This window comes from Cynocephalus volans, chromosome Y (assembly GCF_027409185.1).
Source record: "Cynocephalus volans isolate mCynVol1 chromosome Y, mCynVol1.pri, whole genome shotgun sequence".
Classification (NCBI taxonomy): Eukaryota; Metazoa; Chordata; class Mammalia; order Dermoptera; family Cynocephalidae; genus Cynocephalus; species Cynocephalus volans.
In genome coordinates this window covers 3,328,402-3,343,814 of record NC_084479.1, presented here as the reverse complement: position 1 = coordinate 3,343,814, position 15,413 = coordinate 3,328,402, and the positions used below count along the sequence as shown (strand labels likewise).

The 15,413-nt window shown below is 35.3% G+C and overlaps 1 protein-coding gene across 2 annotated transcripts; it reads right to left on the bottom strand.

Moving 5' to 3' along the window:
• Positions 1–499: 499 nt before the first annotated feature.
• Positions 500–14,880, bottom strand: LOC134368925 (ATP-dependent RNA helicase DDX3X-like). Of its 2 annotated transcripts, XM_063085162.1 has the most exons (17): positions 14,796–14,880; positions 13,434–13,494; positions 11,932–11,979; positions 9,126–9,255; positions 8,075–8,233; positions 7,897–7,996; positions 7,426–7,561; positions 6,338–6,423; positions 6,001–6,099; positions 5,746–5,906; positions 5,185–5,329; positions 4,924–5,068; positions 4,382–4,563; positions 4,194–4,311; positions 3,572–3,725; positions 3,132–3,268; positions 500–2,905 (listed from the first exon to the last, which is right to left on the bottom strand). In XM_063085162.1, the coding sequence occupies exons 1-17, from the start codon at positions 14,838–14,840 to the stop codon at positions 2,826–2,828; spliced, it is 1,986 nt and encodes a 661-aa protein (XP_062941232.1). In that variant the 5' UTR covers positions 14,841–14,880; the 3' UTR covers positions 500–2,825. The 2 variants fall into 2 exon arrangements, with proteins under 2 accessions (XP_062941232.1, XP_062941233.1); XM_063085163.1 differs by lacking the exon at positions 6,001–6,099.
• Between the last annotated feature and the right edge of the window lie 533 nt (positions 14,881–15,413).

The following is a 15,413-nucleotide window of genomic DNA, read 5'->3' as shown; positions in this document are numbered from 1 at the left end:
GCACTCACTGGCTGAGTGCCGGTCACGAAAAAGACAAAAAAAAAAAAAAAAAAGTAACCTGTTGAATTACTGAAACTGACTTTTTACCCAAATAATTTTTAGTTCTGCCATCCTTCACATCAAAATGCTTAAAAGAACAAAGATAATCAGGCTCATATTAAGTTGCTTAAACTAAATCAAAACGCAATCTTAGGCTGCATATATAGGACCTTTTAGATTTCCATTGTTCATAATAAAAATCTGTTTCTCTGTATTTTAACGTTATGCCACCTTCATCATTTATTCAAATATTTAGGTGCAGGAATACTTCTTCAAGAGGTATGTCATAAACAGCTTTCGTAGATAAAACAAAAAATCAGATTTCCAACTCTTCAGATTAAGAGTACAAGGGAGTTCAAAGACAGCTCTCTCAGCATTAAGCCACAATTGACAGAAAATATTATGTTCAATTTTTTATTTTAGTAAAATCAGAATAAACATAGCACATGCAGTGCTAGCATATAAAATACAGTAAACAATTACTACATTCACAGTGACTTGAGGTTCAATGTTTACATTCGGCAAGTCAAATCCATTCTTTTTTACTGAAAATATTGCTGGCTGATACAACTGAATGTAAAAGTCACTATTAACGGCAATACAGAAAGATAACCACATGTTTGAGGAATGCAGATATGCCACATAGTCATTGAAAACCAAACCAAACACAACACAAAACTAAACAAAACTCAGAGGACATTTGAGAACATGGACATTTCATCAGTGTTTAGAAGTGTTTTGATAATATCTTAAGAGAAGTGTATCAAAACCTTGTCATGTTTTAATTTCAGGTTGCTAATTTTGTCTTAAATTTTGTCAAAAAATTCTTTCTACATTGCCAATGCCAGGTCTGCTTAATTTGACTTAAGTTAAATAGGACTTAACATTAAAAGCTCACACTACTCCAAAATATATTATTTCACATATGGTTACATTCAACATTCAGTGCCAGTGTTCTTGTACTGTCTTTTGGTCAAGTTTCTTTAAGCTTTCAAAGAATCATTTTAGGTTTACAAAAATAAATATCTGTCAAAATGTTCAATAAATATTACACGAACTAGCAGCAAAATATCTAAAATCTGATGTGTGCAAATAGTTTTCTTCTCTCTCTACTATCATTCCATGGTCCCAAATAAAATTTTAGATTCTAGTTCTTGACAAGCTGTGTTCAACCATCTCCAAGAGACAAAATAAGACTGGAAGCTTAAGGACATGCACACAATACTATATATATAAAATTCTCTGAATGTGCAATAAAATAAGTGCTTTGTAAAAAGTTATGGGCAAAACGTACAAGAGTCTAAACCTATACTAATTGAAATAGCACCATATAAATGACTTCAAATACTGTCAAGTGCACCTACTTTAATAAAGTTTTAGAACAAGGCACAATACACCTGAAAATCTATTGCACTTTAAAAATAAGTTTTTGCCAACTTGTGCCACTATAAAGACATGTTTTTAAAGATCATGGCATTCTGGCCACAAAATCAGCAGAGAATTCCAAGTGGGAGAGGCATTTTTAGTGGCAGACAATCATCTTTGGCCAAATTCAGCATAAAGAGATTATAAATACAATGGAAACATATGCAAATAGAATACAATAAAACTGCATTATAAAGAACTGACACCTTGAGGAGTTTAGTACATATTTCCAACCTGTGAGATCTCAAGGATTTCAGTTTGTTATTCTCAAATTTAAAGTCTACAAGTGTAAGCCATTTTAACATTTCAATGCAGCTTTAACAAAGTAATGTGAATCTGCTTTAAAATAAAGCCCGCTGCATAATCCTCCCTGTTCACACTCTCTTGACCAAAAACCATCAACATTAGCATGTGTTGAGACCAAAATCCAACCAGGCTTTTCTACTGAGAACTCTCATTGCCATGGTCAGCCATTCTAACACTTCAATTTTTATTTATGGCAGGCATTTAAAAAATATAATTAAATGAAATCTCCCAAACACTCTAAATTACCAGGCCTTTAAACTGTTCCCACAATAATATGCCTAACATGTGCCTAGCTTACAGTTAATAAATTGCCTAAACTTTAAATGAGGAATTGCTGTATTCACTTGAATTAACTTTGAAAAGTGCCTTCAAAAATGTTATGGGTGTATTCCCACCTCACGACAGGAAAGACTTATTTAAAGAGTATAAGGTTCTAAGTGCTATCCAGGACAGAGTGAGCAAGTCAGAACTTTAACTTAGTACAGTTTGCCGCATTAGAAACTAATTACACTTTCAGATGGATCCCCCCTCCAGTCTGCAAGTATCAAAATGTCCTAACGCAGGCTACTGAATGTTTTTTTCTTTATCATATTTATGAATAAATTGATGTTTCCTGTTAAGTTGTATCACACCTGTGTGCCAAGGTTTCATTTTACCTCAAGTTCAGTAAATTTATTTTGTCAAAACAATTGGTGTTTCGAGCTTTACTGAGCCAACAGGACATCAAAATAATAAGTTGTCTAAAGCTAAAGCCACAGTACATTAACAAACAAATGATCCTTAGTCACAAAATTATAAATGCAGTTTGGGGTGGGACTAAACAGGAGGAGAGTTAATCCAAGCTACAGCAATTAAATCTTCAAACCATTACTGAATGGGGCTGCTGATTGTTTCTTTCATTTCTTCTTGTGGCTTTGAGTTCCCTTGAGTTTTCAGGAGAATCACAGCTGGTAATGTACTGCAAGTTCTTGAAGCTACACAATACAGTCTGGCTAAGTAACATTTGGTTTCCATATTAGCTTATTTGAAGGAGAGACTCTTATGGCAAAGCAGATTCAGTTGCCCCACCAGTCAACCCTCTGGGAGCTATAATTTCCTCCATATCCATCACTACTGTAGAAGCCTCCATAGCCACCTATCAAAAAATGTTTTAAAAATGTTAAAAATGTAAAAAAGAGATTATTGCCTCATCCCCCCTTTTATCTCAAATACTTTCATGTAAACTTAAAAGAACACACAGAAAAAAACTACTGTTGGATTTTGTGTTCTTTGGAAATTAGATTTCCCCAATAAACCATGCTTTAAAAAATATGACTAAGGAAAAAAAAAAAAAAAGGCTCCAAGGGAAATATTTACATTACCTCCACCAAATCCTCTGTTGTTGCTGTGACCACCTCCACCACTGCGGCTGCTGCTTGCACCACTACCACTAAATCCAGAGCTGCTGGAACCACCGCTTTGTCGATAGTCTCTGGCACCAAATCCTCCACTGAACCTACTATTGTAAAGAAAACATGGTATGGTGGTTTTATAAGTATGAAATTCAATTAAAAGATCAATTCCTCCTTAAACTTCTTGATTCTCAATTTAAACTTTTAATTCAATTCTCATGTGCTCACGTTCTTCTAATAGTGTATATCAGCAGTGAAAGGCTAGCAATTCCATGTCATCTTTCCTAATAATTACCCTTGTCCAAATTACTTAAGTAACTGAAGTTAACTGTCTAATACTTTAAGTTAACCCTGAATGTTAACTCTTGCCCCCAACAATTAACAAGAGTGAGGCACAAAACAATTCGTACCTCTTAGAACGTCCACGACTGCTACCTTTGTAGTGATGTTCATGAGCCATATTTTCAAACCAGGATGGCACTTCCTGTTTAGCTTCAACAAGAAGATCCAATAAATCCTTTGCGATATTTATATTCCTTTCATTAAAGAATGAGGTGGCAAGGCCTAAATAGTTCAAAAAAGTACATAAAAAGGCTAAGTTTCCACAAGATAGAGCCTGGTGTTCCTAAATATCTATAATTAATTAAATTAACATATATATTCAGGTATTAAACACACTATTCCAGCCTGACAATTTGACACTTATAAAATAAACATAATACAAGATAAAATGCCTAAGACCACATAGCCAAAATAGCTCTACTTTGACTGTTAAATTGAACCATACAGCCTCAATGAAAATTTTACTAGTTCTTCAAAATTCAGGTTAAATGTAATTTTCAAAAACTACAAATAAAACTATTAAAATTAAGATGATATTAGATATGACATCATAGTTTGCACAACCTAAAAAACTTCTGGCTGGCTGATTTATCTTATGTCAGCTTTTCCTTGAAAGTAAGGGTTCTACTGTTAACATTCTGTGCCAAATCCTTCCTTTTATGCATTACAATAAACAAAAGAACATCCTACCTAGGTTTCCTACACGTCCTGTACGGCCAATGCGATGTACATATTCTTCAATATCACTTGGCAAATCAAAGTTGATAACATGTTTCACATTTGAAATGTCCAGTCCTCTTGCTGCCACCTAAAAAATAACTTCTATTAAGAAAAAGCAATACTCAAACAGGATTAACTCAAAAACAAAATATACACACAGCTGTTGCCACTAGAATTGGGCTTTTTCCTGAGCGGAACCGGTGAAGGGCTTCCTCTCGATCTCTCTGTGATCGGTCTCCATGAATACTGGTACAAGCATATCCTTCATGGTATAAGAATTCCTCCAGAGAATCTGCACCCTTTTTGGTCTCCACAAACACTAAAGTCAGAGAACCCTTCCCTAAAAAAACAGAAGACTTTGTTTACCAATAGTGATTTAGTATCACTGCCTTATCTAAATTTTAGCTGGCTTACTCCTCTCCTTTTATCTTGTAAACATGCAAAGAGAGGCAATTAAAGTAATTTTTGTTTTAACCCTGTTTAGAAAGGGTGTGAACAAAGGCTGGGGTTAAGTGGTCAGGGAACAGAAGAGATTTAAAAGAGAAAAGCTCTAGGAGACATTGCTTTGAAAGCTATTCTCAGTGTTCTCCTTACTTGCAAGGAGAGTACTTCCAAGTAATAAAGCTGCTTGAAAAATGATGAGAACTCTACAGAGATTCTACTTACAATTAACCGACACTATTATTATTCATAATTTTACCTGTTGCATTTAGAAGGTCAAGCAGAAATGAACGCTTATCAGACTCTTCCACCCAAATTATCTTCTGTGTGATGTTCTCAGAGGTAGAGCCAACTCTACCTACAGCCAAGAATATATACTCATCTAAGAAGTCACGAGCAAGCATCTGAAAAAGTAAAAAATAAGTTAAAAACCCCTAATTTACCTATTTTAATATACACTTATCAGAACCTATTTACCTATAAATACACATATTCTAAATAAAAATAGTTACAGCAGTACCTGTATTTCCTTAGGAAAAGTAGCACTAAACATCATAGTGTGACGAACACCCTTTGGTGGCATAGTATCTTGTTCAACTATACGATGTATCTGAGGTTCAAATCCCATATCCAGCATCCTGTCAGCTTCATCCAATACTAAGTATCTGTTACAAAAAACACTCAGTTGATACTGAATAGATCACTGGATCTATGTTGTGAAACTGACCACTGAGTACAGCAATGTCTTTCTACAATTAATTAGGCTAACGTACACATTTAGGGATTCCAACCTGACAATCTAACACATATAAAATAAACAGAAGAGTATACACATCACTAGACAAAATGCCCAAAATCACATACCCAAAATTCAACCACACAGCCTCAATGAAAATTTTACCTGTTTTTCAAAATTAAGAGTAAGTGTAATTTTCAAGAACTACAAACAAAATTATTATTAAAATTAAGAAAATATTAGTAAAAAACTGTTATATTAAATAATAAATATAGTTACAACACAAAAAAAGTGGCACACTATATACACATATTACAAAATAAATTAATTAATAAATAAACATACTTGCAGAAGTCTAATCCAATCTTTCCTCTTTCCATCATATCAACAAGACGTCCTGGAGTGGCTACTAACAAGTGGCACCCACGTTCTAAGTCCCGAATCTGCTGACCAATATCAGCACCACCATAAACTACACAAGGACGAACTCTAGACCGGTAAGAAAACTGTAAGCAAAAAATTAGGTAGTCACAAAAACATTATCACAATGAAAAACATTATTACATGAAAAACTCAGTAATCACTAAAACATGTATTTACTTTTCTGGCTTCCTCATAGATCTGCACAGCCAATTCTCTTGTTGGGGCTAAAACCAAGGCGATTGGGTATTGTTTGCGGCGCCCGTACCTTACATTTTCCTAAGAAATAAGTATAATTTTCAATTCTGTGACCTAAAACTTTTAAATTCTTTATAGTTCATCACAGCAAGATTCCTTTGTAATTTAAGGATTACATTTAAACCTGGATTTCATCAGATAAAGAGATTGGAAAAAAGTTAAAAAAAAAATAAAAATTAAGAATAACTGCCATGGTTAAAAAAGTTAATAGGTATTTACAAAACTTCTTTAAAACAAAATTTCTTACACAACTCTTTACCTTCACGGCCTTCAAAGCTTCACCGGGACCATCTGCATATATTTGACTCAGGATAGGCAAAAGAAATGCTGCAGTTTTTCCAGATCCTATTAAAAAGACACTTATTAATTTTACATATTAATAACAGTGTTCCAAATGTCCCTTTATTAGAAGAAATTGTTCTTGTTCTGCCCAATTTTCTGGGAAATAAAGTGAATTTGTAAAGCTTAAGCTAAGAATGTAAAGTAACTTCTTGATCCATTTTTAAATAATGAAATGAAAAACAATGTATTTCATTTTAAGCAATGAAATACAAAACAATACTTCTTTACTTTTTAATTTGTACAAAAGCACAACCATTTTGCCTCAAATGTGGTATAAACTTCCATTTTAACATTTTTTTGTAGGCATGTATACTAATGGAATGTAAAACAAAACAAGGGTCAGTAAATTTCTGTAAAGAGCCTAAAACCGTAAGGCGTTTGTGGGCCAGTCTTTGCCAATCTGTGGCTATGTTTGATACAAACAAATATGTGTGGCTGTGTTTGAAAAAAAAGTGTTTTTTTTTTTTTTAAATTAAAAAGTGCTTGATTTGGCCTTAGGGCTGCAGTTTGTAAATTCCCATAGTGTAAAAGATGCAATTCTATTTCTTAAAGAAGATATTAAAAATGATATGGAAAGAAAATTTGCCTTCTCTTTTTACCTAGGCCAAATCCTGACACAGGACTACCCTACTGCCAAAACTCTAGAGAGGGAGGTATCTTTTTATTTACCCTACCCATATTTTTACAGGTTACAGAATTTTCCGATTTTATATTTCTTATCCCAATTGTATTAACTTTTCCTCCACTGCATTCACAATTTTTCTCTGTTGCACCAATATCATACTGACAATTTGCTATACATTCCCCAAGACACCCTGATGAAAATATTAATTTCATCCTAAGAATCCAAACAAGTAAGACAAAAAGACACACTGCCCAGTTAATCTTGACCTATCTCAAAAAATCATTTAAATACAGGACTCAAGTCTCCCTACAGAAATATTACTTTTAGAGTAATTCCAGTTAAAGGTATTCTTAACTTTTTTATCTAGTGAGTGAGCTTACCTGTTTGGGCACAAGCCATTAAGTCTCTTTTTTCTTTGATAATAGGAATGGCATATTTTTGCACTGGAGTAGGACGAGTATAACGAGTAAGCTCAATGTTTCCCATGATAATTTCTCCCATCTCAACATCACTGAACTGTCATAAAATTTAAGCACATCAATCAAATATAAAAACAGAAATACTGTATCTGCTGCAATTTCTGTTTTATACCAATGTAACAGTGGAAGTAACAGTCTGTGATTTAATTTACAGTTGCTTTGATTTTAGGTAACCGTATCATGGTATTTTTTAAGAACATGGACTCCTGGATCTAATATACACTGAAAAAGTTTTTGGATTCTTCATATATGTTTGACACATTTTCTATTCAGGATTGTTCATAATGGTGACAATCAATCTATCTTTTACCATAACCTAATGGGTTTTTATTAGGAACTAATAAAGAACTGTTTAAAAAAAAAAAAACTTACACTTTCAATATGTGGAGGACAGTTATTGCCAGTTGCCTCTACTGGTATATCATCATATTTCTCAAAGTTAATTCCAGTGTTTCCTCCAGAAAAGAGCTCCCTGAAATTGAATGGTAATTACATATATTATACTAGGTAATAAGTTTCATAAGAATTAGCATACACGTCAAAAACCTACCGCTCCAAGTGTTCACTTGGTGGAAGTGGTTTTGACCAATCATCTTCATCTGCTTTGTCACACCAACGACTATGACCACTCCGCTCAAATCTGCCAAAGCCAGTTCTGTCACCACGACTGCTGAAAGCATCATAGTCACTCCGTCCACGACTATCATATCTATACAGAAAAAGCAATCAGAATATGTCACGTAGCCAATGTCAGATTATCATCTCTCAAGAACTGTACTTGGGTGTTAGTTGAATTGTACAACACAACTACCCTTCAAGGACATCAAGAATTCAATAGTGACTTACCTCTTTTGTGAAATAACGCCCTCTAATTAACCAATGTTTATGTGTAATTTATATCTTCATTTTTAAAATTCTTATGAAATTATACTTTAAACAGATCTCACATACTACGAATTAATACTTATAATTAGTATGTAATTTACATCTTCCTTTTAAGTAATCATCTAAAATATATTTTGTGGTAGAAAAGCAAGAACACAAGACTTAAAATTCTGTAGAGTTGGGCCGAGCCCGTGGCGCAGTCGGGAGAGCGCGGCACTGGGAGCGCGGCGACACTCCCGCTGCGGTTCGGATCCTATACAGGAATGCCCAGTGCACTCACTGGCTGAGTACCGGTCACGAAAAAGACAAAAAAAAAAAAAAAAAAAAATTCTGTAGAGTTCTAGTCCTATTTAGAGAAAAAAACAGAATAAAGGACTAAATTCAGATATTAAGTTCTTAAAATCTATTTCACCACACTGTGCAGTCAAAACTGTTTAAAAACTGTCACAGAAAAACCATAAATATCTCAACTAAGTAAAAACAAATTTCATTATGTCAATAGCACATACTTATTTCATCTAATTTAACAAATTAATTTTATGAAAGACTTCTTATAACTAACAAAATGGAGTAAATCAGTATTTTACTTAAAACTCATTAACAGTTTGTTAAGGAAGAAAACATGCTTAAGAATCACAAAAAGTATAAAGAATGAAAACTTATCAAATTAATCTTGCTAAATTGCTATCATATATACACATAAGCTAAGAATTTACCTTCCCCTTGACCCACTTCCACGATCACTGAAGTGACCAGGCTTTCCTCTTGAATCACGTGACCCAAAACTGCGGTAGGCATCCTTATCTTTACTACAGCTCCGCCCTGAACTGTCCTTATCATAGACTCCTTCAACAAAAAGCAAAAATTAGAAGTTGACAATACCTTTACAGAACTCCCATTTTCCTAACTATGAAGCTCTTAATGGACAAGGCTTCCCTTTATCTTATCCTGTGGGACCACAAAGGTCAATGAGTCCCATAAACAGAATTTTTACAATCTTTAATCCTCTCTTCAACCTAAAATTATTATCCTAAGTAAGGTAATGTCATTGTTAAGAACAATGTTCTGTATTAATACTACCTCTAACAGTTTTCACATAACACAAATATAGTACTATACTATACTTCACCGTTCTATCACCACACTAATAATTTGGTTTCCATTCATTTTATAAGTGTAAACAATATATGCTCAATACATGAGCCTACTCCAATAAAATTATTTTAATAAGACTGTGAGTCTTAAGGCATGACAGATCTCAAAAAGGATCTTTAGTGTTTCTCCCGAACTTTTAAGCTCAAAGGCAGCTCTAGTTATGTTAGAGTTTCAGCTAAATCCCATTCCTAAATAAAAATCTGACAAACATGTATACAAAAGTTGTTAAATTCAATTATATAACATATAGGATGCACAATATAAATTTTACCAAGTCCAAGTTAATAACATTATACCTCATCAACAGTCCGTTACCTAGAGAAAAGCTTAAACTAAACATGAGATCTACATAACCAATCAGATGAAGCACATCAAATGTTTCAGGACAGAGAGCTTCAAGTTCACAAAGCATAAAGCTCCACGCTGCAAGCAATTTATGATCAAACTACTTATATGGGCAACTGGATGTAGCAAGCATCATGGTGAACAAAGACTCATACAATGGAAGAACCTGGAGAAGAGCAACATCAATATAAATAGAACTAGTCAGCCGAGCATCATCAATAAATAAAAAATATTCTGGCTTCATTCAGTAAAATCTAAAAGAAATAGACCAAATACATGGAATTAGTCAATACAAAACAGGAATTTCAATTTTGATTACTCTGCTCCACCAGACTTTTAAAATACCCTGGGAAGTGCCTAAAGTGTATTCAAAACTACCCCCGGACTTTTAAAATTACTCTGACAACTTTGGGCATGGGACTGCACAACTTTTAGAGCAAACTAAATTTTCCCAATAGAACTCAAAATAAGAAATTCATAACTTACTACTTAAGTCAACATAACATCCTTACTACTTAAAAACAAAGGTTTCTCAATTCATTCCCATAACGTTTGCAAAGTTTTAAAGTTAATTTCACACTGAGGTTACCAAAGCGTTCTGTTTTAATTTACTAACTGAAATATACTATTAGTATTTAATATACTAACTGAAATAACTGTCATTATATGTTGTAGTCATGTACATACTATTGACAAATTTTAATATTGTACCATCTCTATTAAGCTTGGTGAAGACCAGGTATACTTGGAGAAAAAAGGTAACTCTCAGCTCTGGCTAAATTTCCCCACAGGTCTCTAAGGCCTATCTACAGACTAATGAGTGTGACAAGAGTAAACTTGCTCCAAAATTGGTTAATGGTTAGGTTGAGCACCGAACTAAATGCAGACTTTGTATCAAATTATTGAATTTGAAAGTTAATCAAGTTATTTTCCTCTGGCTTTATAGTTCCACTGACCATTCAGTTGACCAATGACCTTTCTTAACTGGAAAAGGAATTAAGAGTTTTAAGGTCCCCTCCATCTCTAAAAAGTCCTAAAATACTACCATCCTTTTAGAGGCACATAATAATCCCTGGGTGCAACTCCAGCCAAATACTTTCTAAGTAACACTAAAAATACACACAATGAAAAAAAATCTGCAGTTACTTTGAAAAAAGAATACTATCAAAAGTTAAGTGATCTTCTAACAGACATATATACACTTACATCTTTAATGCTGGAAACCTAGACTACATATGGAAACACAATACCCACCACAAGCTCCAGTGTGTTTTCCACCTTCTCAGTAATCCATTTCTGCTCCCCCTCCAAACCCTTTTATCACCACCTCATTTCCTTTTGGCTTCACTACTCTTCCTGATCTTTCCTTTTCCACAAATCTCAGATCACCACAGCCCCTTTTGGCATATGTACCTCACCCAATTGTCATTCCCAACAATATTTTTCTAATCTATCTCTCTACATTTCAAACAATATTAAAAGACACTAGATATGTTTTTTAATACACTTCAGACAAAACCTTTCAAATGAAGTAGTACAAGCAAAGAACTGAGACAAGACAATCTCCCCAACCTATTACTGAGTGTGACCAAAGCTATAATCCTACAACTATTAACTATCCGCACAAATCCCATCTTTACTGTGGCAACTCTGCAAAGACAGCACACTGGCAGGACTTTATTATCATGCAGTTTGTCTTGCATCATGCCCAGAAACACACCACTTTCAACTTGAGATGATGTTATCAATGTTCACAAATACATCAGCACCAGTGTATTGAAACTATACAAAATCTAAGCCCTTTGGGCACAAAGTTTGCCAAAGGAAACAAGAACTACCCATTACTTAACACTATATAAACTTTTCCAAAATTAGAAAGTGCTAGTTTTGAAGAGTCTTGAAAGTAACACAAGAGAAAAAAATATGTTTATACATGTCCCAAAGTTACTTCATTTTCCCTTGGCTTTGCCTAACTTCTAAAAAAGAAGAACTTACATCTACAAAGTTAGCTTAATGACATACCTTTAGACGATTCTCTGTTCCTTAAGTGAGGAGGTATATAGAGCCCTTCTAAAATAGAAAATACAATATTAAAAGCCTATGAAATCCCTCCAAGATACAGCTTTTTACCAAAATACCTGCTATTAAATAGGTCCTGGAAAACAAACCTTTTAAAACCTGTACTCTACAAGTTAGTTTGCAAATGAGGAAAAAATTTCTACTTTATAATGAATTACTGCTTTAGAAACACAATTTTTTTGTTTAAAGAAAAAAAGACTAGCTAGTTTGGCATACAAATTTCAGTACTTGGATCTTACGATCATAAATCTTCAGACCAAATTTATTTCATTAGCTACTACTGTTAATTAAACAAAAATTTTTTAAAGGATCTACTTTCAGGAAATTGCTACGAATTAACACTAATAAATGAACACTAATCATTAAATATAACCATTGTGCTATAACAGAACAGCCTATCAAGAAAAAAAACAGTATTAGTACTAAATTAATTACCCAATAAGACTTTTTGTTTCTATATAAGTAAGAGAAATGAAAATACATGAACAGCTGGAAGGGAAAATAATTGTTAGAAGGAATTGGGTGTTATAATGGAAGGGAAAATAATTGTTAGAAGGAATTGGGTGTTATAATGTTGAGGTTCCTGAAGTCAATCAACAGCTTAGCCCTAGATTAAGAAGCAAAAGCATTTAATCTGTGAAGTAAAAGTCAACTTTATCACCTGATATTCAAATTTTAATTAAAGCTCTTACTTTTGGATTTAATTAAACATATGAAATGTCTCTATTATAATTAAAGAGGCTAGTACAGTACAGTATATGAAGAGAATATTATATTTGAAGAGGCTTTTCAGAGTGTACTAATTGCTTTCTTTGGTTAACAAGTATAATAAAACCCAGGTCCAAGCTGAGGTCTGCTGCCAAATAACCATCAACCTCCCCTCCTATCCAAACAGTAACCTCAAAAAAGCTTCCAAAAACACACAGAAGCACTGCAACCCATGCCCAGCCCATTTTCAAAGAAGACTTTGGTATCTAACTTCTTTTCAAAACAATTTAATATGACCAATCCATGAGCCAAGAATCAGGAGAACTTGGTTTTATCGTTAAGTCTCAGGTTCTTGTTCATGGGAAATGAGTAGCAGTAGCTATAGCACATAAATGTGCAGATTCCTTGTATTAGCTTTTACAAAATTCAGGTCAATTCACTAGAAGGACGGACATATCCCCTCCTCCTTCATACTGGAACAGGATTGACCAGATATAATGTTTTCTAAAAATGATGTGTATTACATTAACTTTCTTCTAAATATTTAAATGTTTTAACTCAAAGAGAACCAGTCTCTCTGTTTTCAAGACATGCCAAAATACTTATTTTTTATTGGTAAAACTGAAGAGAAAAAAATTAAAAACTAGTAACTCGAATGAGATATTAACGTTAAGCTCTGATAAAGATTCTATACACACACACACACATACATACATACATATAAAGACTTTACTTACTGCTTGCTGTACTTCCTCCTGCACTTTGATTATCAGAGGAGTTCAGGTCTAGGCCAGCAAACTAGAAGAGAGATATCAATAGCTCACATGCTGACACATTACTAAGGTAAAAATCAAGGCAGCATCACTAAAGACAAATCAGAAGACCTAAATTCCAGTCCTATATCATTTGCTAGTTGCCCTGTCTGCCTCAAAATGTTTTAAGAATGTTTTGAAGTCTAGAAAGCATGACAAATGCAGAAGGTAGCCAGTAATACGTCAGCAACAGAGTTCAAATTCATTCATCCAAAACAAATGTTCTCTGTAACAATTTCCCATAATAAAGCTCCGCAATCACCAAACTAAAACGTTAACAACATTTCCTATAACATAACCTTCCGATCTGGCTACGATCATATTAAAGGAATGTTCTCAATGTCACTGGTTTTTCTACTTGGCTTTAAGTTAAAACTAAAAAAAAAAAAAAAAAAAAAAAAAAAAAACCTCAAAAAACTACACTGGGACAATTTGAAGATTACTTAATTCTTTTAGGTATTAAAGACTGTTAATTCAAACAAATTCCTAACCACCAGAAAAAAAATTTTGTATCACCCCCCACAAAGTGAGCGCGGTGTGGCTCTACCTATCACTGCATCGTTATAATGCTTGACACTCTAGTGGTAGTGTTTATTTCTCTCCCGCTTTTAATATGAAACAAGTTCACAGGGAAGCAATTTTCCCTTCTCCTCCCTTCTATCGTTTTCCGATTCTTCTCCGTCACAAAACTTTCCACTACGGAAACAGGTCCTCGTCATGTCAGTACCCGAACTACGAGACAAGAGATGACCATTTCGTTTTCAGTCAGTGACCTCCCAGAAACTCGCACTCCGATCCTCAGCACCACCTAGCTACACACAAAGAAGGCTGCCACCATGTCCCCAAGCCGCACTTTCTCCCCGCCACTCACATTCCGTGGTCTTAGTTCACTTTCCGCTTACAGACAAACGACGCCCGCGGGCCTGAATCAGGGTCTCCCAGCGACAGCGTAACCCATCGAGACAAAAAAATGGTTCTCTTTAGCGCGATCCTCCACCCATCACTCATCAGTCGTGCTCGCACCTGCGCGTCTCCAAGGGATACCGCACGGCCCGATCAAACGGTCACGGTTAACTTTACTGCTCCCCCCGCCCCCGGTCTTCCTATCGCCCGATTCCCACAGTTAAATCCACTTTGTTTTCCTATTTCCCCACAACCTCACCATCGCAAAACACAGGAATAAAGGAGAGGTAAAACCAAAGTGGCCAGCTCGAACTGAGCCACAAGACAGGTTGGGGCATGAAAAGGGTACACGCAGACAGCCTCGGTAGGCTCATTTCGGCTCACCTGCTGGTCCAGCCCGGCCTTATTTTTCCCCGCCACATGACTCATCCCTGAAGAGAACAGAGAACTAGAGTTCTCCGGAGGCAGACGTTGGTAACCCGGACACAGACCTTCTTGGCCACCGCCGTGATATACCCACTCCGGCTGTACGTCAGCACGTAAGACGTGCGTCGTTGTCCTTTGACCCTTCACTCTACCAACCCCGCTATGGCTACTGTTTCTTCCGCTTGGCTAACGTGCATTTTCGTCATAACCTCGCGAGATCTTCTAGGAAATCCCGTCCCAGAGGCTCTCGGAATTCGCGGGAACTTCGCTTCCTCAGCCTTGCCTGTATTATCTTCTCGCACCTAGCGAGAGCGTCCGGTCTGCGCTTTCTCCAGTTGGAGGATAAGCACAGCGACTGTATATCTTTCGCCCCGACCCCCTCCCCAGCCCTAGCTTTTCTCTTCCTCTAGTGCTCCGTTTCTCTTCCCTTTCAGTTCTGAGAATCGGAAGTTTCGTAAAACTTAACCGTACTAACTAGCTCTCGCCTTCTCTGGGGAAACTTTATCAAAATCGAAACTAGTCAAAAATAGCCCTGAGGACGACGGGGCTTAGGGTCACTTGGCCCCAGGTGTCCGG